This window comes from Chanos chanos, chromosome 13 (assembly GCF_902362185.1).
Source record: "Chanos chanos chromosome 13, fChaCha1.1, whole genome shotgun sequence".
Lineage (NCBI taxonomy): Eukaryota > Metazoa > Chordata > Actinopteri > Gonorynchiformes > Chanidae > Chanos > Chanos chanos.
The window spans coordinates 15,457,735-15,485,015 of record NC_044507.1 but is presented as its reverse complement, the minus strand read 5'-3'; the positions used below and the strand labels follow the sequence as shown (position 1 = coordinate 15,485,015).

Below are 27,281 nucleotides of genomic sequence, written 5' to 3'. Positions count from 1 at the left end.
ATCACAAATATACAGGAGCACAGTGAGTCTCAGTCCAATTACTATTACAACCTCACGACAAATAAGCTGAAAATACTAGAGTTAACGAGCTACATGATATACAGGCATGCTCTGTTTTCAGACAGAAACTAACTACTGAAGGTTTTCTATTACAACTGTTTGTCTTTTTCTGTTCAAAAATCAAGCAACATGTGTTAACTGGTATAGGAAAATCAAAACAATATTTATATAATGCATCTCAACATGCAGCAAACAAAACTCAAGGTAGAGAGCACACTCCCCGTCTGACAATATGCATGACAACAAGAATTTATATACTACGTTTGGCCATAATGGCAAGCTGAGTAGCATTTTGAGATTATAAGTGATATATATAATATGATGAGAATTCAACTCTGTGTATCATATCTCAAGTATGGTCACAGAAGTTTAGAGTAAACAATTACTTTTATATATACCGGCAACTTAGCCATGTTAGAGCTATTACTTTTCCCCTGTTAAAAATGAGACCATAGATTCAGTGGAATCGGTTTACGCGTAAATCACTGTTGAAGCCTGCCTAAACATACCGGTCCAGCAAGTTAAAATTCAAGTGAGGAGAACAACCGAATGACTAAGAGACTGTAGCGCTACACATTTGTTTCTCTAGGTGAGTAGCGCGCTCTCCAATCCGTACACGGGACACGAGAGCTCGGAACGCTCACTGCTCCAGCGTCGCTCCTCTCGCCCCTCCCATTTCCAACTTTAAGTGCTGGGCTCCAGCTCACCGATAAAGCGCTATTGTGAGAGTTCGGGACGTGAGCGATTGCGCTTTCGTCAGTCACTTCGTGAACGTGGACACTTTCTCGTTGTCAAAGGACCTGTGATCAGTGTGTAACATTTCATCTGTAATACTGTGGTCGCACAAAGAGTTTCAAAGTCCGTAGAGAGACTCGAGAAAGGAATTTTTGAGACTGGTCGAATCCCTGGATAAACATAAATTAATAAGAACATCGGGTGTGTTTGCATCGATAACATTTCTGCGCTTGAATTGGTGAGTGCAACCGCTCTACATTGTAACATACAATACTATTAAAATTGTGTGCTGCAGTCAAGGTGTTTGGGTGATTCGTAAATTCATTGTAAAGACTGAACGAAAGTTGGATCCACATTACGTTACATCTCTTCTGCGAGCTTATCCCTGTGCAAGTTGCTTAAATAGCCGGAAGCCTGTTGCATTACACCCATGGTAATAGGCTGAAATTGGACTTTCAGGGATTATTAAACAATTTCAAAAGTTTCAAACATTCGGCGAGATTCAAATACATTTCGTCTTTCTGAATGATATACTTAGGTTCATATCAAATAAGCATGTAAGTAAAAATGTGTCTTAGGCAACTTTACCAAATCTGGTCAACACATTAGAGCAAAATTTAATGCATGACGCATCTGTGTAATTTAAACTGAAATACATGATTTTTATTCAGACCCTTCCGCCCGCTTCTGGAATGTTGGTGCTGTGCGCGTGTCATGCGTCTCAGTGACAAACTTTCTATCTGACACTTCGCACCATGCCCTTGACGTTAAACAGATATCCTACGTGATCAAACAAAAGCAGGCAAAACAAAAAGGATGAATAATTTGAGTTTAAATCTATCTGAATTACGTTGTTGGTACTACACTGGTATTTTGATCCACCACACGTGCTGGTATATGGAAATAGCAGTTTTTGACTGCATGGTACAATAATCGAGGTTGTAATTGGAAGATCCGCTACAAGAACGCACACTTCAGTTTATAACAACTAGAAACAACTTTGTCATAGGAGCCGAACTGGTATATAGAGGTAAGCCCTTAACCACAAAACAGAATATAGCACTGAACCCACGCCTGAACCGGGTCGTTCTCCACTCATCACCAGGGAAGCCTTTTTGGAAAGACCCACATCAAGGTTTGCTGGAAGTTTAGCAAACAAAACAGCTTCCATGGTTAGGAGAGGTTTTAATTTTCTCCGCTCAACTCAAGTTCAAAGGTAGAGTGTGGTAGCTTAGAGGAAAATCTGTTTAGTCACACGGAGCGGAAAGGAGATTAAATGTTATTATTTCGGGTTTAGGAATCTTTTATTTGATTTTTATCGGAGGTGACTCGGGGAGTCTATCAAAGGCAGCTATCAACTCTTATGACTCGGCAAACAGTCCGAAATAAAAAAATATATGACTGAAAGGGAAAGGTTACCATAAATATTCGGGTTCACAAGGGTAGCGCCAATACCAGGGGAACTCTTGGTGATTTGTGGAACCCTTATCCTTTCGTTGAATAAATCAAAGACCAGATAAACTGCTCATGCCGCAACAGACTACACACTACAGTTAAGAGTCTCCAGATCGCTGCAAATATACAATCACAATTACAATTCTATTATTATTATTATTATTATTATTATTATTATTATCATCGAATCGTTTCGCATTTTATTGCAGTTAAATGCAAGACAATGCATGTCTACTGCTGACGATGCCCTCATAAATCATTCTGTCTACCCAGTTGCTACGTTCTGTTAATTACTTTATTACCAGCAAAACATCTGGAAAGAACAGATCGTGTCTGTTCAGGAATACAAGCAAATGCGAGTCAATGTACGAGATCAGATAAAATTAGCGCAGATCTGGGCAACATCTTCAAAACATTTGTTTGACGGGTTTTTATTACACCGTCACCTGACTGCTATCAGATAATAACATAGGCGTTGGAGATTTTGGCAAAGTATTCCTGATATTTTAACAAGTTAAAAGATAAAAGTATATCCACTATAAGTGCCATTGCATTATGCCACAACATATTATTATTATTTCTGACTGAAGACTATGAATATACCATGCTATATAAACGGTCAAACTAAGAAATATCCACCCAAAAGCTCTAGGTTACATTTTCGAGGCTTTAAAACTTGAAACGTGCACACTCCCATTAAGCCACCTTGCTGTATCAAGAATCACTGATAGTCACATCTCTTAAAAAGTAAAATCAGACATTTTTATGACAGGATTCATGCTTTTTTTCTCGTAGTTGGTACTGAAAACATCTCGTGATCGAGAACACTCAGACAGAATCAGATTGGCATCGTTGTACACCCGCATGCAAGCGCGCAAAATCGTCTAATCTATCCTCTGAGCTTAAAAGACGGAGTGTGGCTTGTCAGTAAACTTCCATTAACCCCTGCGATGGGTCACAAACAGTGCGACTTCATCCATCACAGGTCTGTTTAGTGTAGTGCCTCAATTAACAAAAATATTTGCACAGTTCTTTCTATTTGTCATGTGATATGATGTGATATGATAAGCTGCCTCCTTTTTGGAGTTGGTAATGTTTCCAGATCAGGTAATTTAGACTTCATTAGGTGGCTTGTCCACGTTCGAGTCAATTGTGTCTAGGTTAGTTTGTACAACACAATCACTGAAATAAGATTGAAAAAGAAACAGTAGACTGTAATGTAGATAGACAGAACTGAGTCATGGCTATGTTAACAGTTGCTGGAGAGCTGAATAATTTGCTTTCTGTCTGTGTGTGTGTGTGTGTGTGTCCAGTCTTGTACTTTAGGGTAGAGCCTGTCCCCATGTTTGTATATTGACACCTTGGCACTCTGAAGCACCATCTCAGAGTTTCAGATGGATGGCATATTTAGAAGGAACAGACTAACTCAAAGCACAACTAAGGCATAAAAGCATAACAATAAAGGAGAGAGACAGACGCTAGAAGAGAGGGGGGGGGGGGAGAGGGGGAAAAGCAAACATTCCTGAATATGTGGTGGAGAGTCTTAATTACAGAACTGTGAGCTAGTGGAGTGAATACTCACAGGAAGATCAGGGTGGGCTAAGAGGAAGTTTTAAAGTCCTACAAAGAACCCCTCAGACGGACTGGACTTGAACCCATGTTTAAAAATCCAACATCACACCATCTTCACAAACAAAAATGGGTGGACATCTGCCTGAATACACGTAAAGTATTTCACTCGACGTGGTTCAGACAAATAAAGCATTTATGCTGTCATTTTGGGCTCAGTCAGAGACACTTGGAAAAAAAAGGTATGCAAAAATGGAGGATGCAACTATTACCTGAATACATACACAATGAGTGGATTAACCCTGTTCCCTGGGACTCTTTTGTCCATGGAGGTGGGCTAGGGTCAAGGCCAGCAGTGCCCCCTCATTTAACACAATTAAATGAATTAAAAACAGGCTCTGTGCCAGATTTGTGAGTACATAAAGATCTAGTCTCCACACAGGGTATGTTCTCTACGTACTCTCATGAAGGAATGCAAGTTAGAACAAAAAAGATGAGAAGAGAATGAGAAAGTGCAGGCGGCTGATTTGATTAGGTCAAGGATACGTGTCTGGAGTTGCGTGTGTGTGTGTGTGTGTATGTTTGTGTGAGTGAGTGAGTGTGTGTGTGTGTGTGTGTGTGTGTGTGTGTATGTGTGTGTTCGTGTGTGTGTTGTACCAAGCAAAGTGTCAGAACAACATCCCTTGGTATTTCCCTACTGCTGTGTCTAAACATAGTGATGTACAGTAGTGCCAAGGCTCCACTTTTCAATTCAAACAAACACACAGACACACATACACACACACACAGAGAGAGAGAGAGAGAGAGAGAGAGAGAGAGAGAGAGAGAGCATTTCCACAGTCAATGCAAACAGGGTATGCCATACTAAAGTGACACTCAAAAGCCACCTAATATCTCTGTTCCCAACTCACACACAAGCCTTTTCTCTAAATCTCTCTGTCTGAGCAGTCCACAGTCCTCTGTTTCTTTTGTTTGATCTTTAGTGAAAGGATGAATCAGTGTCGACCACTTCAGACCAAACAGAAGAAAACAAACAAGGCACGCAAATTTTTAACAGTTGAAAATTTCACAGATTTCCAGTTGCAAAATAGAACCTTACAAGTTTGGGGATTTTAACAGTAGCTTTACACGCATTCTTGTAAATTTAATTCTTTTCAAAATCTAACTGCTATTTAATCGAACATTTCATAAAAGAAAGGCAGAATCATAAACACAGAGTTGTCAGATCTGGTCCTTTCTGATTGGCTACAGACTTTCATGGCTGGAAAGGTGCTGCATTGCTTTACTGGCCTGCCCCCCCCCCCCCCCCCCCCCTTCTAGGTCCAATTAGGAGTTGCATCTTGGCTTTCCTGCCCCTCACAACAGAGGGATTAGGGGGTTAAAAGTCAGGTGCTGAAGTGAAGGATCGGTCAAGGGTGGGGGGTTGGATGAGGACCAGTCAAACAGCGGGCACACACAGAGAGCCGACAGGGCTGAAAGAGCAGTGCAGTAGCTCTTTGTGTGTGTGTGTGTGTGCGTGTGTGTGTGTGTGTGTGTGTGTGTGCGTGTGTGTGTGTGTGTGTGTGTGTGTGTGTGCACGTGTGCTTTCTGTAGGTTTTGAGAGCGTAGTTTGCTTTAACTGTGCTCCTACCACAATTGAAGACTCAGTGAATGAATTTGTATGGGAACCTCAAATTACACTCAGGTGCTCCACCAGGTGTCCAAGTCCCACAATCCCAAAGGCTTGTTGTGCAGGACTCTTAAATCAAACCCTGGGCTTCCAAAGCAATCTCTGCTGACCCAGCAATGTGTGGAGGCCAAACCATCCCATGTCCCCGCCAAGCCAAACTGTGGAAGAGCTAGATAAATGAAGCCCAATGATTCGTACACGGCGACCACTTCAAAAGGCCGTATAAATATGCACACTCGTCAATGCTATACGCTCCTCCGCTATAGCAAAAACCTCAAATAACTCATCTATCTGTTTCTCTCTCTGTTCCAATGTTCTTCAAAGACACATATTTTCAAACTGTCCTATCAGCGATTTGACTGTAGCTCCCCTCTCAAACTCTCTTTCTCTCCTTATCTAGGAGACTATGAATATGACAAAAAAATCAGAAAAATTTGTCTTCTAACCAATCTTTCCTCCCTGAGGATGAGAGAGAGAGAGAGAGAGAGAGAGAGAGAGAGAGAGAGAGAGAGAGAGGGAGAGAGGGAGGGAGAGAGGGAGAGGGAGTGAGCACATCCCAGAAAGCCACCGCAAATTGCCGTGTTTCAGCCAAGCAGTAAAAAAAGAAAAACGACTTTTAATCTAAGGTTGTAATTACCTCCCGACTGAACTGTAATTAGGAAATGAGCCTTGAACCAGAGAAGGAGCAGCTCTCCAGAGCAAACACTGGCCCAAACAGAAAATGCACTCAGAGCTGCTTTTGACCGCAGCCTTGAACTCAACAGAAGGTCAAATACTTAACCGGGTGCCAGTAACTGACTAATGAAAATTAAACAAATCATTTGATGATCATTAACTTTCACTTCGCTAAGAAATAGATTAGAAGATAAGGGCAGAATAAGTGGCAGCATAATGTGTTTTAACAAGTTAATGTTGTGGTATCTGGTTTAGTATAAAAGTGGGAACGCCTGTGGAATGACGATGTACATATATGTGTGTGTGTGTGTGTGTGTGTGTGTGTGTGCATGTGCGTGTTTATCTGTGTATGTTTGGGTTTGCTGTTGAGTGATTTCGAGTAGCAAGCGTTGGAATCAGCAGCTCGCTCAAAGTCGCGACATGTGTCGTTCGACCCGGTCAGCGCAAATTTGCGTGTGCGTTGCAGAAACGCACGTGCACGCACACACACACACACACTCCAGTTAGCAATTATGACATTCGTGTAACGTGTTTACGCACATGTACACTTAACTACATGTGTTCAGATTACGCCGACGCGGTCCGCACGCGACTCGTCTCCGAGCCCTCTGCGTGGTTGGTTCTGTGTTTGGGTATCCTGCCCTCTCAGTTTCTGTGGGTCTATTTCAGTAACAGCTGAGAACACAGCTATCTGCTTTCATCCGGGATGAGATGAAGTGGTCACTCTTACATGCCCGTGCACTTCCTTTGAGGAATAGTTTGGGATACCTGAGAAAAACAAGCCTAAGAAATCCACCACAATATTAACGTAAACATAACAACTGAATCTCAGCTGAAATCACGCGTTAATCAAACTCATGTCATTAAAAGCAACGTAAAATCACTAAGTCAAACTCATGTCATTAAAGCAACGTAAAATTAACCAGGCACTGCAACAGTCTAGATCATTCAGTCCCAGTCACTTACATATTCATCCACCCTCCAGTCTCCCTCTCTCTCCCTCTCTCTCTCTCTCTGTCTCTTATCCTTTCCCTTCATGTCGTCCGTGTGGTATTCTCAGAGCGGGGCTTCTTTCATGCCTACGGGTTATCTGTAATTTGCGCGCGCTGTTGGCAGATGATTGGTGGCCACTACAGAGTGTGCTCCGGGATCAAACTCAGTCAGACGTTTAGTCTGGGTGGTGCTCATTTGTATCTGGCAAACTTTCTGATGAGACTTGGGGGTTAGGCGGGGTTGATGGGAACCTAAGAGCACATCAGAAAACCTTATTTCATACCGTGTGTCATTTACCCACCGCATGGGTATCACACGGAGAGGGTTAGGCCAGCGTTTGTGAGTTGTGGCTTTTTGAGGTTGGGGAGTGTATGTGTTTGTGTGTTGGTGTATGTCTAACTAGGTCATAGACAGTGCACATTGTTGTCTGGTTTCAGGTGTTGCTTAAGATCACAATCCTGTCACAGAAGGCAGTTTGGCACATGTTTGCGTTGTTTGTGTTGTTAGACTGACAGACTGACTGACCCTCAGAATATGTGACTGGGGTGTGTCTGTGTGTGTGCGTGTGTGTGCGCATGTGTATGCGTGCATGCATGTGTGTATGTGTGTGTGTATGTGTGTATTTGTGTGTGTTTTTTAATATCTGGGGAAACAATTTTATGATCTTTTTTTTTTAATGAAAGACAAAATTAAAAATTGTGGTGTCTTGAATCAAACATTTCTTAGCAATAAACTCTGAATGAAGTGGCTAGTTTATATTGAATTGAGCCAAGCCTTTTCATCCTGATAATCTTTAAAATGCTACTTATAAAATTATAAAATAACAGAAAACAGAAGTGCACAGTTTCAGCAAGAGACAGAGGGAGAGGGGTATGTAGTAGAGTGAATGTTAAGTAAAGCCAGTTCACCAGCTGGATTTACACATAATTACCCTATTTGTCATCTATCTGGAAACAAGACACACACACACACACACACACACAAGGGACAGGATGATGACAAGAGTGATCAGAGCTGTTGTCTCTTGAGTGTTGTCACAGGGTCACAGAGCTGTCTACTATGGTTGCGCTGTCAGCGGCATCGCATGTGAGACACCTCAGGCCTTTACACCTGATCTCCTCAAGGGAGAACGACCCTGATCCAACTGCCTCTGCCTCTCTCCTTCTCTCTCTCTCTGTCTCACACACACAAACATAAACTGCCTCTTTCTCTCTGTCTCACACACACAAACATAAACTGCCTCTTTCTCTCTCAGACACACACAAACATAAATTGCCTCTTTCTCTCTCTCATGCACACACAAACATAAACTGCCTCTTTCTTGCTCACACACAAACATTAACTGCCTCTTTCTCTCTCACTCTCACACACACACAAACGTACAAAAGTGTACCCTGGTCTCAACACCTCCCTCAGGGCAAAAACTGTCACAGGGACCTCCTGACTCACTGGCTTCTTTCAGCACCCTGTGTCACTGTGATTACAAAATTCTGTGTGTGTGCGTGTGTGTGTGTGTGTGTGTGCGTGTGTGTGTGTGTGTGTGTGTGTTTATCACCTTTGGGTTATTCAAAGTGGATCTAGAGTACCAAATGGGCGTCTTTTCCTATTTGTGTGAAAGAGCTTCAAGCATAAATATGCACAGGCTACAAGTACACTGTGCGTTTTTATAGATGTGAGTTCAGACTGCATTATACTTATCTTTAGTGCCGAGAAAAACCAAGAACAGCGACACATTCCGACGACTCATCAAAGCTGTGTTTTACTGCTAACCCGAGACTTCTACACCACTAAATGTAAATATCCTGAGTCTATTACCCCAAAAACAGGGAGCTGTATTTGGACGCGCGCGCGTGTATTTGTAAACCGACGGGAGGTAAAAACGCGTTCGGACACCTCTGGGATGACAGTGTGATACGGGGGGGTCCAGAGGCGGAGCTGGGCCGTCGGGCCGCATTCCAGCCGCGCGCTGTTTGCGCCAGAGCGACACCCACGGCACACAGCCTGCTGGCAACCTCACACACTCCACTCCATGCCTCTGGAATCTGCGCTGTTAAAACAGAAATCCTCGGAGCACTCGCTCAGACGCAGACAGCTGCTCGCTATCCGGCCCCAGGACCCAGCGTAAATCGCTCAAACGTTAACATAATCTCTGTAGCGTTAAAACTTCCGAGACATCCGACTGTGTATCGAAAATGCAAAGGCAGTGTTTTTTTTTTTTTTTAAACAAAGACATCCCGTCATTAACGTCTCTTACAAATCAACCTACTGCTGGTTCAGTTCTGTCCAATCCAGATCAGTCTTTTACATATGAGTTTCTTACTAAAAGGAACTGCACAAAGGAGAGGGTGGAAAGGTAGAGAGAGAGAGACAGCAAGAGTGAAAGGCAGGAGAAATGTCATTAAAGTAAATCTGTAGAAAAGGGGGAGGAAGAGAGGGGAGAGAGAGAGAGAGAGAGAGAGAGAGAGAGAGAGAGAGAGAGAGAAGTGTGTACTGTGTCCTTTTCTCCTGGACACGGGCAGGCCTGTGCGTGCGCTGACCCACTGACTCCCCCACACAGACTTCCTGAAGCATTCCACGCCGAACCTGCCAGCCAATGATGAAGCCTGCTCTTTACCCAGATTTCATTGTTGTTGTTTTTGTTTTTCAGAAGGAGGAGAGCTAGCCTGGTGAGACACAGAGCAGAGTGAAAGAAGAGGAACTGTCTTGCTGCTGTGGTGAGTTGGACTTGGTCTATTACCTTTTTGGTGCTCACACCAAGCCTCCAAATAACAAAACCATAACACTGTACATCAGCTGACAAATGAGTCATCTTGCAAGCAGTCTACGGAACATTCTAGTTTACCACTACGACCGTGATTATACCAGGAGCCATGTAGGGCTTGCATTTTTGTACAACGCTCTTAAAATAGCTCTGGAGACGTTAAACGGTTTGCATTAAGAGCTTCCAAACCACACTGCTAGTTTCCTTCATAACGTAAACCACAAAACATGCTTTTTCAATAAGACTTTTCTCAAATTAGATTGGAGCGTTTGATGAAAAGTTGAGTGTTGAGAGATAGGCGGCCTGAAGAAATTTCAGCGCTTTATATGACAGCATCCTGCTCACACATGGTTGGTTCTGTGTTTGGCACTGCAAAAACAGAGCTGGTTTTGTGGACGTGTTATGGGGGCAGAGAGGAGTAGGGAGGTGTGTAGAGGTGGAGCGTGAAGTGAAGAGGAGGTAATAGGTGGGCTGGGCGTTTAACGGTCTGTTTTCTTCATGTGTTAGTAGTGGAGGTGAAAAGAACACGACGGAAACTACTAACCGAGTGACTGTGTGTGCATGCTCATGTGTGTGTGTGTGTGTGTGTGTATAAGAGAGAGAGAGAGAGAGAGAGAGAGAGAGAGAGAGTGAGAGAGAGAGAGAGAGTGAGAGAGAGTGAGAGAGAGAGAGAGAGAGAGAGGGACTTTTAAAAACTTTGGGGCAGGAGCACTCATTTAATCCCCGGTGATAATTGCCCCTCTGTGCCCCCCTGGTGTGGCTGCTGGTGTGTGTGTGTGTGTGTGTGTGTGAGAGAGAGAGAGAGCGTGTGTTTGGACTTGACCTGGCGCAGAACAGCAGTCATGCCCAGATCGGCATGGGCTCCTGTATTGTGCTGGCTGCTGCACCACAGAGTCCCTTCTCCACCCACTGTCTCTCTCTCTCTCTTTCTCTCTCTCTTTCTCTGCTCCCCTGCACCTCCCTGTCTTACTCCGCTGTGCCCTGGCCTGTCCCAGCCAGTGGACCATGGCCCTCGGGCCAGGAGATGCATCACTACACTCACTAATTGCCTAACGTCTTCCCCACCCCTTGACCTGAGCACAACAGTCTTCAGTAATAAAAAGAGAGAAAGTGTGTGTGTGTGTGTGTGTGTATCGTGTGCTACGATGCATGCACTTCCATTCCACGTCTAAGGCCCCCTAACGCATTCGTGTACTCGTTCGACTGGCACATATATGCCGAGACATAAACACACAAGCTCTGAGACGTGGGCATGTACATTTTTACAGATAAAAAAAAAAAATCAGCCCCAGCCTGTAAATTATTCACTATCTGCAGAGAGCTTTTTTTTGTGTCAACAGTTTCTCTCTCTCTGCGCTCTTACGTTAAGCTTAGTGTTTGACATCAAAGCTAAAGCACACTGCCTGAAATTACAGCACATAGTGACATCCTGCCTGTGTTTGTTTTAAGCTAAGCTCTGGAGTCTGCTCATATATATTCTCTTCTCTGTGTTTTTGACACTTTTAAACACGAGCCTCTCACAGACACGCGCGCACACATACACAAGATGAGCGGACTCTAAGCTGGAGCCGGAGCCCAGTCGGTTGGGTCTGCCTTCCGCATTCCTCTACTGTTTTTTTCACAACTCACAGATGAGTGTTAAAAAAAAAAAAATACACAGACATGAGCCAAACGCCTATATGCAATCTACACTATAATGCAAAGATTTACTGAAAGAAAATAAATACACATCATGTATTATTATGACGCATGTTATACACACCTTCTGGTTCCACGGGCCCTAGATTCGCTAACAGGCATGTTTTCACTCACGCGCGCACACACACACACACACGCACGCACACACACACACGCACGCACACACACACACACACACACAAAGACATACACACATGTGCGCGCACACACACACACACACCCCTACAGAAACAAACAAAATACACACATACACACAAAGACCAAGAACGTCCTACCTCTTGCTCAATGGCAGTTTAATTTAGAACTATCAGTGACAACTTAATGCATTCTAAACCACTGAAATCAGACACTGATTACAATCAGAGCATGTCGAATACTTTCATGTTGCCTCTGCCCTGTCTTTATATTTCTGTCTGCTCGCAGGGTCAACGTACTTTTGACGTGACATTGTGAATAACCGATACAGCACATGTGGTTTCCATCCATGCATGTGGACACACACACGCATGCGCACGCACACACACACACACACACAGACACACACACAGAGCGGAAGGCACATGGAATTCTGAGCGGCCCCTAAAACCACAACATCGACCCATCCCTGAACATCTCTGCTGTGTGGATGGATGGGTGGGCATGACGAGGCCCATGGGATCAGTCCGATTTAATTTAGTGTGTGTGTGTGAGTTTTTTTTTTTCAAGTGGAGAGGCGTGTAGCGCACACGGCTGGAGCAGGCAACAGCTTCCTCAAGCCCTTTCCTCTGGGGCTCTCTGTACCTTCAGCTCCTCTTCTCCTCCAGACACCCTCACAGCTCAAGGCTAGTCACTTAAAAGGCCTCCAATCTGGCCACGGCACATCAGTGTTCCACGTTTCACCCAACTGAGAGAGCTCTGAGTGGAGCTGCAGGGGTGAATGAGTGACAGTGTGCTTCTGCTCTGCCTTACCATTGGTCTGTTTGTAGAAATTCCTCTGAAGGTACCACTGGCCACCCTCTAGTTTAGTGTTACTTGCATTTACACGATTAGTGAAAACATGAAAATTTGGAAATTTTGGAAGGATGGTCAGATCAACTGTAGCTCAGTGAGATGAGGTGATTCAGGTTAGCTGAGAGATTATATTACCGCCAGTGACATCAGTGTGTTGGAACCATGAGTTTTCACTCGCTGTGAGGTCTTGGCAACTGACCAATAAGGAGACAAGTGGCTTGAACAAAGGCTTCTTTTGTAGCATACCACGCAATTTACGAATCTTCCTATCATCTCATCTTTTATGCATGTGCCTATGTGTGTGAGCGTGTGTGTTTGTTTGTTCGGAGAATGTCCGCAGGGCTGCCTGACTTGAAAAATCACAAACGGTAGAAGTGCGGGAAGCCAGTAAAACAGGTAAACCCGACAGTGGCCGATAGCCAAAGACATTTACCCGCCATCAAGAATGAGGAAAGACGTCTGGGTGAATGTAACTCTTCTGTTCTGTTTTGTAATGAGCATTGAGAAAGCACTGACTTCTGCTTATGCAATTTGACAAAAGTCAATTCCATGAGGACACGTAAGAGAGAGAAATTGAATGGGCTGTTTTGCGTTTCGCGGAAGTTTCAATCGCAAAAAGACAATAAATTTGACAGCTGCCAAGAGATTAATGTTGACTCTTGTGTTTACTCTTCCTCGTAACTACTGTCATCGAAAATTCTTCCTCATCATTCATAACTGACAAATTTGACCTTGTGCTAACATCACAGCCTTCTCAGAATCGAGTGATATCCTCTAATATAAGAACAGCTATGACTATAGCTGTAAAAAAAAAAAAAAAACAAAACAAAAAAAAAACCTAGTGGAAACTTAACCGAAGCTATTACACTGCTGTTTAGCTGGAAGCTCTGTTTCCCCGTACCCGCAGAGTGGCTCATTAGGGGAAGAAATATAATCATGAGGACATGGCTCTCTCACTTTTAACTCTTTCATTTCACAATCTTTACATCTCCACTCACCCTGCTGACAGCACACAGTGAGAGACTAATGAGCAGACCACTCTTATACATGGCAGAGGGCATGTTTTGGGGAGAGAATGAATATCCCAGAGACAGGTTGATAAATATATACTCCGCTGCTTTTGTTCTGAGGAGTCCAGGTGTGCTCGCAGATGTGGAGAGGACCAAAGTCAGACTTCATATCTCTCAGGCACAGGTCAACTGCTACACAGCTCTTGGCCAATTATGTGTGTGTGTGTGTGTGTGTGTGTGTGTGTGTGTGTGGTGTGTGTAAAGTAATGTACATAAGCACACGTATATCCAAAAAAATGCACAAGCTCAGTGTGACACGAAGAAGTTCCGGCACTTGTCAGTTGAACCATGCGCCTTTATCGTTCATCAAATGTTTGTCTATCCTTACAGATTTGTGCTCAACCTGTCTGTCTCCCCATGTGCGCGTAAGTGTGTGTGTGTGAGTGTTTGTGTGTGTGTGCGTGTGTGTATATGTGTGTCAGTAGTGCAGACAGTCCTGCTTATTTACAGATAAAAGCCCCGCAGGGACAGAGTGTCAGTGTAAAGGAGAAGAGAGAAGAATGGACAGAGATATTATGGCAGGTGTCAGGCGTACGCTTACTCAAGGGCCATGCACACGACAACGGTGAAAAAAGAGTTTTTGCGAAAACAGAAAAATTTTGTTGCCTTTGGTCCACACGACAACAGCGTTTTTGGGGGCCCAAAGACGCAAACTTTTGAAACCGCCCCCACCTTGCACATGGCTATTTATGTTTACGTGGTGCTCCTCTGTGGTGTTTGTATATTTGAGTGGCAAAGTTCCACTGCGCCTACTGGCCTGGCACACATACCACAGCGTTTTCACTTGTTTTTGAGAATCCCTCTGGACGAGGATGAGTTCTCAAAATGTTGTTGTATGGATGTGAAACTTCTTGAAAACGCAAAGTAGAAATGACATTTTCAAAACATTCCGCTGTCATGTGGATGGGGCCTCAGATTCCTGTCATTCTCACCTTACACACACACACACACACACACACTTCTGTGCATTCTTACCTATGCACTGGTGATATGCATGAGTGAGAATGCAGAATGTTCACCTGTTGAAGGTCAAACAAGCCAGCAAGTTTAATTGCTCGTGTAGGCTTAGACGGCAACATGAGCGCAGGTCCGGATATGTAACAGTTGCTCTTCGCGGGGAACGACCTTTATGACTGGGCGCAACACGACAAAAATACTGTCAGACCTGAAGATTTAACGCGAGATGCAAAAGCACAGACTGATGAAATGTGGGCACGCTCAGGCACGTTCAGGTACGTGGACCTGACAGAGAGAGACTGACAGCCGTGAGCTGAGAATTTAAAAAAAAGAAAAAGGAAAGTCTAAAAGAGAAACGATAGAGAGATACGCAGATAGGCATATATACACGCATCCAAGAGTGGCTTCCTGCTCGAAGAGAACAGGTAGAACCACTTAGACAGTGTTCAATAAGAGAGAAGGCATTTGTTCTTTTACCTCACTTACTCCGAAACTCAAACAAAAGAAAAAACAAACAAACACGCACGCACGCACACAATAAGACACAAGCTGTTCGAGGAACACAGTGATGAATGGCCACGTACAGGCATAGCTTGACTTTTCTTAACGCACGAAATGAAAATTCCAAGACCGCTTCTCTTCCGCCCTGTGCGTCATCTTTTTCTGAGCTATTATTTACTGTTTGGCTGTTCCCTCTCTCGCTCTCTCTCTCTCTCTCTCCCTTCCCTTGTCATGGTCAAGCAGTTTCAGCTGGAACAGCTGTGCGGTTCGGTCCAACCCACGGCCCACTACCGACCTGTACTCGCCCTCGTGACTGAGCACAAACACACAGTGAAATCCATCTTAAGACGGCAGCTCTTTCCTGCCCAAACCAACAAAACAGCAAAATGAAGACAGAGAGACACAGGAAGGGAAATTAAGATACAGATTCTTGTTTCTTTGCTCTTTTGTGGCCTGTTGGCCATTGGCTGGGGTCGGACAGGTCAAACGGGGGCCGTCCCTTGGCGTCTGTGGCTCAGGGGTAGGGTCATATCTTCTTTTTATTCCTTCAGTGACCCATCCAAATGCACTGTTGCATTTGAGAACTAATCTAGTCATTGTCACAGATCTCACAGATCAAGTACAGGATGGCGCAAGTTTGGTACATTCTGAATTAGAGTTAAATAAGTTTTTAAAGGGAAAACAAGAGTGTCTATATGTTTGACTCACAAGGATGTATGGTTTTTGGTTTGTGGTTTATCTGACAGCATTTTAAGCGTTTAGTATTTTTAGTGGGACGGCATTAATCATCTCAAACTGTTGATTAACAGAGGAGAGGTAATGTGGGTAACCAAGCAGACTTTGTCTCTGCTTCTCTCATTACAGACTCAGGAACATTGTTGGCCAAGTCTGTGTCAGCTATTCAGTAATGTCTAAGTACTTCTACCAACAACACAGACTGCACGCGCGCGTGTGTGTGTGAGTGTGTGTTAGTTCGTGTGTTACTGTGTGTGCGACAGGGTCGCAGTGTATCCAGAGGCATAACGTCTGGCATTTTTTAATATAACGAATCCCCCTAACAAGCAAAAAAAAGGCAGAGGAAACAGACGACATTTCCTTTTGGATTGAGCTGAGCCTGTGACCCAGAGCCCCAGAGCTCTGGAAGGGGCTGAGGAGTGAGCGAGCAGACATCTGCTGACCCAGACTGCGGCCCACTCTCCTTCTTCCGTTCCTCTCACCCCCGGTTCCCGTCCCTCGGGTCCCAGCAAGGCAGCGTGCTGCACAGCCGTCTGAGTGAAGTCTGGCACGGGGAAAAGCGGCTCCGCGGACACACGTCAAGGGGTTTCGAGTTTCGGTGCCCCCAGGGAACCAGCTGAAAACACCTGCCTTGACTGAGGAGGGAGGGAGGGAGGGAGAGAGGGCAAGGGGACGGGGAGTGGGAGTAGGAGGAGGAGGACCGGTGTAACCGTACCTGAAAGAACGTGTGCCAAACATAGCCCCGCAATCTCTCTCTGTCTCTATCTCTCCGTCTCTGTGTCTCTCCCTGACAGTTGCACAGCTATTACACAATGCAAAAAAAAAAAAAAAAAAAAAAAGGACCTATTTCTGATTTCAGCCAGAGTCCAAACTGCAAACATACCCCTTGACCCGGACACGCTGCAAACAAGCCCAAAGAAGATTGCCATCTAACACTGTGGTTTAGCTCTTAGAGAAAAACAAACAAACAAAGAAAGAGGGAACGGCCACAGTGAGGCTGTGAAATTCACAGAGCGTCCCGTTGACTCACTAATCCTCATCATACAAAAACTGGAACATCTACAGATGGGCCAATGGTTTGATCCATTGAATGATCCAGTGAATTAGAACACAGGGCTAATGTTGTGTATTCCCCATAGCAAGAGTGGGAATTGAAACAGAGCTTGACATAGCTGGCGCTGTAACATTGCTGTACATTCACTGCAATCTGATAGTCTTTATGTGCAAAAGAAATGGACCTGTTCTCATAAATCACACCTAGATTGGATCACGCACGTCTCAAAAGCGGCTAACGGTGCCTTTTTATTTAGGGCCGAGCATTATTCTCCAGCCTGGCCCTGACTGAAGCGTGCTCTTAAAAACGCTCCTTTCATGTTTCCAGCAGTTCACAGTAATAGGCCTGCAATTACCCTGTCCTATTGGGCAGCCCCTGTGAAGCCAATAAATCTGAGACACCAAAAAGAGCTTTTCACAAATCATGATCAGTCTCACTTTAACGGAGTTCAGAGGGAAAACGGTAGGGGGGGGGGGTGGTCAGCAGTGCTAAAATTTGTGAAGCGCCAGTATTTAAAGAATTACAGACAAAACACAAGGCTTGACAGACAGTGTGACAGTCAGCCATGAGCTGTGTCTTTTATTCTAGGTCAGTGCTAATATCACCCAAAACTCATACCTCAGTCTATACTACAACGCGGAAACACAGGATCAACCTGTAGCTACAAGGGAAGTTTTGCCGCTGTTGGGGCCGTCTCTTGTACATTCAAAACTATTTGAAAAAGGAATCGACAAAAGTGGAAGTACCCGCTAAGATACAGTTTTCCTCAGCCTGTTGAATGCTATCATGCGTGACATCGTAACCATGATTCAAATCATATCAGAAACTTCAAAAAAAAAAATCATGACTAGTTCAACAGGTATACTTAACAGAGCATTACATCAGAAATGCTTCTGTGAATTCTTTGCATGAATAAAGGACTCACTATTACATAGCACACGTACCAGAGCTTTGAACTGAACATAGCAGACATAGTTAAAGTTGCTTTCCACATGTGACTTCTGTGGCTCCTGCATCCATTATCTTTTTTTTTTTTATTATTATTTTTTTTTTTTACGTCACTTAATTTTGCCTTGCTTCTTTTGTTGTTTGTCTCTGTTTGTTTCTCTCTCTCTCTCTCTCTCTCTGTCTCTGTCTCTGTCTCTCTATCACTCTCCCCTGTGCTGTCTAGAGCTGCCATGTCTTGTTGAGGGATGGTCCCGGTGCACTGTGGGTAACAGGGTCCAGCTGTGGTCAGGAGGTTGCTGACAGAGACAAGGGGTGCATAGGGGGCCCCTGTTTCATCTCACAGGGACAGCAGGATGGGGGTGGGGGGTGGGGATGAGGGGGTGGGGGGGACAGCCAGAATGACGCTAGTCCCACCATGTCTGCCTTTGTTTTACTACCTTTATGTACACAAATCCCTGCTCTAAACTCCACAGTAAATCTACAGAGATTGTGTGGATCACAGCTTTCGAAAGAATGAACATGAACTAAAACTGAGCTGAGATTTGCTATAATATAGGGAAACATTACACAAACCTAAAGGCACTCTTTTCTCTGTACATTAGGTGCCCCCAGACAGGGCTCCTCAGATTGGAGCGGGCTCTGTTGACTCTCTCTTATCCCCTTTCCGAAAAAATTTCCCTTAGTGCCCCTCAACAACCCGCTGTCTGCTCTCCTGGATTACACAACCTGCCCCCTCCTGCCGTGTCCCTCCCCTTCCAGCCGCTGGCTTTCTGCTGAAGATAAGGGTTCTTGACGGCGACCTTGTGAAGCTCTAATTGCTGCGCCCCACTTCAATCTCTCAGGCTCTGCTTTGCCCACCTTTGCTACTGCTGACAGGGCTATTCTTTTCTTTTCTTTTCTTTTTTTTCTCTATCCCATTCCCTCACTCTTGTTTTCTTTTCCTACATGTCTTGAAAAGAGACAGAGGGTACAAGAGGAGAGAGAGAGAGAGAGAGAGAGAGAGAGAAAGAGAGAGAGAGAGAGAGAGAGCCTTCCATTCACAGCCCTTTGTGGGTTTTCTTCCTTTGTCCTCGACAAATGTTTTTCTGGCAAGGTGTTATGTCAAGATATTCCCACACCATCATAGCACAGCTCTTCACTTAAATAAACAGTTCACTTTCAGCAGTGAATACGTCTTTTCTAATAATATGGTAAAAATTGGACTGTGGGGCTCTGCTGCACACAGCTGTTTTAACAATAGTTTAATGATGAAAAGGGGAACAAAGACTGGAACATTCTCTACAGTAAGTCATTAGTCCTGTAAGAACCTAGTCCTTCACTGAAGAGTTCCTTCTGTTTTTAGTTTAAAGTATCACTCAGACTAGTTATTCAGACTCAGCCCCTGCACATTCTAGGAATGTTTAAACAATGACTGTACAATTTGGAGACAGGAGGAAATAACAGCGCTGAAGAGAGGCCAAAAAACCTGACGGTTTAACTATATGACGGGATCGTCAGTGGATTTGACAGGTCAATCTTTCCTTTCGCTCTCTCCCTCTCTTTCTCTCAGCAGTACAGAGGCACTTGAGTTAATACCACACAGTCACAAGTCATTCCGCACAAAAGGATCTCAGCACTTCAAGGTAATCCTGCAGAGATGGTTTTCATCTGCTGGCTGATAAGAGGCGTGCTGGCAGAGAGAAAAGAAGATGGAGAATCTAAACCAATGTATGTGGGAGGTTTATCAGAAATCTCCTTACACGTAAAACTCCCACTCTCTGTCTCTATGTTGCCAATGCGGATGGCTCCCCTCCACACCTATCAGATTTTTCTGTACTGGTTTGGAATGAGGCATGTTAAAATAAACACCAGGCAGATACAAACGGAGAACGGAGGGTGGGGGTTAGGGTCGGGGTGAAATTAAAAAAAAAAAACAACAAAAAAAAAAAACCCATCTCCAGAGCTGCAATTCTCGCGGTTCACTTTCAGGTTTCCCTCCCGAATTCCCCTCTCCTTCGAAATAGCCTGCATCCATTCAGCCCTTCATCAGGGCAGCTACAGTATGAAGTTCCTTTCATCCTATATGCTCTGGCTGAGCTGCTCTGTTTTCCAGACGTTACTCCATCCACCAGTCTCTTTTCCCCAGCACAGCAGATTTTGGGCTCTGCAGTTTTTTGCACCATCTCCATCAGCTATGTGTATCATCTGTGTCTGTGTGTGTGTGTGTTGGCACAGATTGCAGCCACCAAGCTTGTATCCAATCTGCTTCAGTCCCTGAGAGACTCTTCTGGCATCTAGTTGAGGCTTTGAAACTTTGAAGCCCAAGTGATAGAAATGGACTCTGACCTCCAAATGGCAATCTGTCAGTGACATCCTTTTCTTTCCTCTTTCACCGTCATTCTGTGGGTTTTCTTTTCATTCTTTTGCTTTTTTTTTTTACTCTCTCTGTCTCCTTCTTCAGGGAGGACTGTAAAACCCTACTGCTTGATAGGTGAAAGAACATCCGCTTTGTCCCCCTCCATTACCTTACAGTGTTTCTCTGTTTCATTTTCTCTCTGTCTGAATCTCACTTCTGCATCCCAACAGCTCTTTCTTTCCTAGTTCTTTATGCCTTGCCTTGTTTTGTTTTTTTTTTTATAACAGATTACTATTCAAACAGGAACATCCTGGACAAACCTAACAACAGTTTTACGAGACACATTCTCCCTTAATCTCGCAGTCACATTTAAAATCATTTATAGAATTGCAAATTATAACAGCTTATGATAATTCAACCATTGTCGACAATGGCTGATGGTCTCTCATCAAACTACGTCATGGTAAAAGTTCTTTGTCTTCGCTCTATATACAGTAAATTACTTACATTCAATTGTCTGACGCAACAGTCATAATTAAAGGGGTAGTTTTTGTACCATTCTTAATTCCATAATATCTCTAATGTTTATCTAAATAAATGTAACTGAGTACATTCTCACAGTACTTGGAGAACATAAACCCCATGGAACATGACTGCCCCTTAACCTTGCACTGCTTGACCAACAGACCGCGTCGTGTTGTGGTTTACCTGTTATCCTCTTATCTGAAATGTCAGGGGTGTGTTGTTTCCATTAGAACCTAACATAAAACTTCTAATTAGGCTCCTTACTGTTGTGTCATGCACCACTGACTAGAAATCGGTGATAGCTCACCACAGATAGTACAATCAGAACTGCAAAAACAGCAATGGTATATTAAATCAAGGGAATTTCCATTACACTTATTTGCGTAATTCTTTTCCTCTGTCTTAACTGAAGATCTTTTCTTTGAAACACCCTCACCTTGACGATTTGTCAGTCAGGCCTAGCACTCCACAGAGTCAAACCATGTAAAACCTCTGCACGTTTTACAGGCTGTGTTGACCTAGTAAAATTACGCAGTAGTGTATAACATCATAACGGGATCGCTTTTTACGCCATTTCGCCTAAACAGCTTTCTCTGCAACTCAGTATCTTTCTTCCAAGTCCTCAGATTTTAGACAAGATGCTCGTTTTAGTGTCAGTGAACGATGAAAAGAATCAGACAAAAATAGCTCTGGCTATTAACTGCTTTATTTATTCAAAAGAAGAAATTACAGTTGCTTTGAGAGGACAGGGGTAGCATCATTGACAAAAGACAACAATAATAGCCTAAACCTTTTTTTGTGCTTTCTTCCCTGAAATTTTCCATTGATTCAAAATGGAAAAAAGTGGGTTTCTTCTCTCAGAGTAAGATGCATTCAGATGACATCTGTCATCAATTGGGCTTAGAAACAGTAAAGAACTACATGCTACACACCCTCACACCATAGGAAAACCACAGGCTTTATTACACATGAGCTTTTAAAGTGCCTAGACAGAGATTGAGGATTTTCTGATTCAGAGTTTTGCTTAAAAAAAAAAAAAAAAAATTCTAACGTCATTGATATAAAAAATGTCCGAAAAGGCTCTCTCATTTCGTTTCAATTCACAGTTGAACAATGTGTCCCAGATATGACCATCTAGGTGACAGCCCTCTGTGCCTCTTGTACAACGTCAATTAAAAAAGTAGGACACCAAAGTGAAATTAAATTGATTACGCCGCTTATGAAAAGGGATGTCTGTGCTATGAGGTCTCCTGGAACAGTGGGATTCATTCAACAGATGGGATGAAAAAAATTGGATTGAACAGTGGATGAGTTGGAAAAAACAACAGTGAGGTTTAGAACACAGGACGGGAATTATAATGTTGGCTGGTAAGGTGACACTTGGAATGCTGCTATCAGCGCTACAGAAGCAGGGCTTGGAAGCTCTGGTCAGGGTAGTTGTGTCTTTGTTTGGTAGCTTATATCATACCGTTGCTGTGTAAAGTAAGCCAAACCACAAAGAACTTTTTCACTCATTGGTGCAGCAAGAATGCCTGTGTCTTAAAAGTTTTAAGAACAAAATCGAGACACCATGGAACAAAGTGTACTCTGTGTGCACTCTATAAAAAAAAAGTCAAACTTGGCAATAATCAATTCACTCTCTCTTACAAGCAAAAAAAAAAAAATTAGATAGTGTCCCAAATAGCTACCAAAACACATTTTAATAGACCCCTAGGTGGCCTCTTTAATGGGACCAAATTGACCCAAAGGTAATTTAGAGTGTCAGAAATTTCCACTTGCTTAACGAGACAGGAGTGTACTAAATGTTCCTCTAACCTTTTTTTTTATGATGAATAGTGCAGAAATAAAATAGCACGGCAGTCATCAAAGAATGACTCCATGAATAAATCAGACTATTGTGTCTCGACTGCCTGATTTAAGAGGCAGGAAAATTATGGCCATCTTCTCTCTTCTGCACTGTCTAATAAAGGGAACTGGGGTATTTCACTTCAACATGAACTACAGATATTAAAAAGCCACCCCTCCTCCCATGCTTTCCTTATCAGTCTGGAGAAAGTTAAAGAGTAAAATAGTAAAATACTGAGGGGGGGGGGGGGGCTCTTTTTCCACTTTTCTTTTTAAGGCCACTAACTTTTCAGAATTAATCTCTTAGGGAAGGATGATAAACTGCTTCCCTAACTCAGTTCTCAGTTACCAGTATCTCTGCTCATTTCTTTCATTCTATCTTTCCTTGCGTGTTACTTTTTATTCTTCTTCCCACAACATGTGTGTTCTTGCAGGTGATCTGTGTCTATGAGGATTCCTATCAGGTGAATCCTTTCTGTAAATGTCCAGTGATGCTTCCTGCACACACAGTTTTCTAGCACAGCGCTTTCTCACTCTTTCAGCCTCTGGGGTTAAGTGTACCACTTACCTCAGACATGTAAGCTTTTTCAGCTGACATACATCTAGGGATAATGTGTAAAACTATGTGTGTGCTTTTAGACAGCCTGTGGTTACACTAGTTTGCTTTTTGTATAGAGAGAACACCCATGTGCAGGACACAAAACCATATTACAAGCTATTGCAACAAATAAATATTGCAACTGAATTTAATTTAAGTTAAGAGAAAATTTAAGCGAGGAGAAAGAATTTTGATTAATAGGGCACTTTGTATTTTACTTTAAACTGTATTAATAAAATGGCTATTTTAGTACAATTATATATCCTAATCACAAATCTATAGTGTAAAAAACAATTAAAACTGGAATGACTTATATACAAGTGGAAGAGAACACGTTACACATTTTGCTGAAAAAATTTGGTGGAAAATTGGTGAGAGGACTGTAACAGCTAGAGGTCATATACTAACAATACAGCTCTTTTATACAATGTTACAGTCAGATTTTACATTCCTCCTCTTTTCTTTGCTCTTTTTACTCTATGAAGAAGAGTAGATGGTGTATGTGCGGCTGGTGTGTGGGTGTGTGAGTGTTTGAACACTCATATGGACTAAGAGAGGGTTTCACAGGCAAGATATTCTGCTATAAACACTGAAGGGAATGCCAAACATGTTCCATTAAACCAGAGAGATTTGTGGGTGGGCTTCTAAGACCCTTAATGGAAAGAAAGGAAATGCACTGAGAAGTAGTGCTTACAAATGAGCAACTGGGGAAGAAATACCCTTCAAATCACTGATATTTATCATTTTATACAGGCCTTCAAGACAGTACGTCTTGTGTTCCTAGTGATCATCACAGGAAAATAACATATCCACCACGGCATTCATCAGCCCATTAGGCTAAACAATATTAGTTACATGTTGATGTAACAAAGAGTATAGAATATGAAAACTTATGGCACAAGTCCACAGAGAGAACTTTCCCTTATGTCAAATGGAAAGTTCCAGAAAGCCCTAAGGTCAGTAGTACTATCCATTGTTTGAGGAGCACCAAGTCAAGAGACCCTGCCTTTGATCACTCAGCTGCACTCAGTCCAGGCAATGGCAATAATCCCACTCAACAAAGAGAAAGAAGAGAGAAAAAAGGAAAAAAAAGAAAAGGAAAAAATCAGACAGGGAGTGAAAAGGAGCTCAGACAGGGAGTGAAAATAAAATTCCATTTAAAAAAAGCAATTCTATTACGGTTGTTAACAGTTTTATTAGATAAGGGGAAAAGAAACAAATGAGTCAGTCATTCTATTCTGTCTCACTGATTTTTAATAGCATATTTTTATTGGTTCTGGTCTTCTTAGAATGTCCCTCACAATGCACCGCATTGAAAAGGGCACACAAGGTGTAAACCATATGTTTTCAAATAACTGCTCGATAAGATTCAGGCCCGTGTTCCTCAATGTCTTTGTGTGTATAAAGGCAGCACATGCTGTAGGCTAAGAGAAAGCACCCTACTGTTTAATGTTTACTCAAGTCACCAACCTTTTCCTTGATCTCTCATTGCAGGCTGTGTGGGGAGAGCATCAGCAGCAACATGAAGCCCTTCCTCTCTTTGCTGTCACCCCTGCTCCTCCTCCTCCTCTCTCTCCTCTTGCCATCATGGACGCTGGCAAGTGACTGCCCTAAGGACTGCACCTGTTCTAGCCCAAATTCAATCTTCTGCCTCATGAGACGATCTTCACAAATGCCACCTGCTGTGCCGACATCAACCAGGAACCTTTACCTATTCCAGAACGGCATTGAGACTCTCTCTCAGGAGGATTTTGAGGGACTGCAGAACCTTGAAATGCTGGACCTTAGTCAGAACAAGCTCTCTGAGCTAACAGACCATGTATTCGAACCACTGTCTTCTCTGCGCAATTTGGACCTTTCATCCAACCAGATCACCCACATATACAAAGACAGTTTTGCTGGGCTTGAGCTACTACAGAGGTTATACCTCTACAGCAACCAGATCGAATCTATCCACCCTGCAGCCTTTGATGAACTGACTGAGCTGTTGGAACTCAAGCTACAAGGGAACAAGTTAACAATGCTGCCTGCCCTCAAAATGCCCAGCCTGCTCCTACTGGACCTACGCTATAATAATATCCCGTTGCCTGATCCTGCAGATCTCCAGACACCCAACCTAGAGTCACTGAAATTGGGTGGACTAGGCCTAAGTGGATTGGATGACAAACTTATAGGGAGTTTGGTGAACCTCCAAGAGCTGGACATTTCCAACAACCAACTGAAAGAATTTCCTCATGTCCTACGGGAGTTAAGGGGCTTGGTCATTCTCAGCCTTGCTGGAAATCCAATGGGCCCCTTGAAGTGGGAGGACTTCGAAAACTTGAGGGAGCTTCAGGAGTTGGACATAAGCAACCTCAGCCTGCAGGGCCTCCCAGAGGATTTCCCCCAACGTTTTCCTCATCTGCAGAGGCTGACTGTTGCAGAGAATCCCTTCAACTGTCTCTGCACACTGGCATGGTTCCCTGGCTGGCTGCGTAATCAGAAGATAAATCTGGCGAGGACTGAGGAGACCCGTTGTCACTTCCCACCTTTGAATGCAGGAAAGGTTCTGGAAAGGCTGGAACATCGAGATTTTGGATGCCCCACTACCACTGTCACTACGAGCACGGTCAAGACCACCGTTCCAACCCTGATCACTCGTCTAACTAGCACAACACAAGCTATTGTACCTCCAAAGCCAAGTGATGATCCTTCCACAGGAACAGACAGCTACCCTCTCCCACCAGCACCAGCTACACCTACAACCAACGTGGACTGTCCATCAAGCATCTGCCTTAATGGAGGTACATGTTTTCTGGACCAAAAAGGACATGTGGAGTGCATCTGCCCACGTGGAACATCAGGAGTATATTGTGAGACAAAGGAACCAACAACCATCTCCACAACAGTAATCACTGTGGAACCTGATATCAGCTCACGTCATGTAACTAGCTCCTCTATACTCATAGACCTACATCGCTACATTGACTCACGTCCTCATATTCGTGGGATCAGACTGACCTACAGGAATCTTTCTGGGCTAGATAAACGTCCTTTGCAACTTAGTGTACCGGCCACTTACCCAGAATACACCCTAAGAGGACTGAAGTCTAACTCAACATACTCTATTTGCGCCAGCCCAATGGGCGAGCCCAACAGCAAGGACAGTGTCTGTATAGAGGCCCACACAGACACCCAGCAGCGATCTACCATGGTGGCACAAGTGGAAGACCAGAAGCTTACCACTATGATTATCCCTGCTCTAGCCATCCTCCTTCTCCTAGTGCTGATGGCTGTTGCAGTTGGCGTAGTGTGTTATGTGCACAAAAGAAGAGCGAATGGACAGCTGGATTTTGAATGTGACCCTTCACAGCTGGAACAAGAGGATGTAAAGGCTGGATTGGACAATGGGGCATTACCCCAAAAACAGCCAGAGCTTATATCCTCTCCGCCAACAGCGCAAAAAGGTGGCTTGGACTATGAAGTCCCACTAATGCAACAAGAACACAGCACAGCCAACAACAACATGACTGCTAAGAAGCCATCTTATTTTTGACATCATCACTGTTAGTCAGGGATGACGGTGAGACTAGGTGAGAAACTCTGTTGCCTTGCCTTTACCTTTCGGTGAAAAGATACTGAGATTCAGTTGTATAGTTGGAGGCCATGCCAGCCAAGAAACAGAAATATCAAGTTAGAGTGCAATCTTTTATAAAATCAAGGAAACTTTCCTTTTTTTCAAAGAATCCTGCAAGTGCCTTTGATCACATGTCCTCCACAGACTCTTTCTCCAGTTGTACTGTTGGACTGCTACTATGCAGGAAAATTAGGTGTCCCCTAATTGGCCCAAGAAAAGCCAAGGGCAAGTGGTGTATCTGAAGCTGAGTTAACAGACTTCATGGGCAGGTTATTTAAGTTGATCTTCTCATTGACTGTGGGCTCTTTTGTCAGTATGTTAAGGTGGACACTGGACTGAAATGTGAGCAACAGTAATTAATGACTGAATCAACTTTGCTAAGCAATGTTTTGCTATGTAGCATCTGTGTGCAACTCCAGAGGAGCTGTACTTGCTGTGAACTTAATTCGACAGAGTCAGCTAATGAAGATAAGGACTGCTCTCGAGTAATTG

General features: G+C 43.6%; 2 protein-coding genes across 2 annotated transcripts in view; one reads left to right on the top strand and one right to left on the bottom strand.

Moving 5' to 3' along the window:
* Positions 1 to 27,281, bottom strand: part of LOC115826260 (mitochondrial import inner membrane translocase subunit tim16) — a 104,379-nt gene that overhangs the window by 23,993 nt on the left and 53,105 nt on the right. The gene's annotated exons all lie outside the window — the stretch shown is intronic.
* Positions 819 to 27,281, top strand: vasnb (vasorin b). The gene is made up of 3 exons (XM_030790008.1): positions 819 to 1,033; positions 9,804 to 9,870; positions 24,668 to 27,281. The coding sequence occupies exon 3, from the start codon at positions 24,696 to 24,698 to the stop codon at positions 26,706 to 26,708; it is 2,013 nt and encodes a 670-aa protein (XP_030645868.1). The 5' UTR covers positions 819 to 1,033; positions 9,804 to 9,870; positions 24,668 to 24,695; the 3' UTR covers positions 26,709 to 27,281.

Coding starts and splice junctions, on each gene's coding strand:
- vasnb (XM_030790008.1), top strand. CDS start 24,696: ATGAAGCCCTTCCTCTCTTTGCTGTCACCCCTGCTCCTCCTCCTCCTC.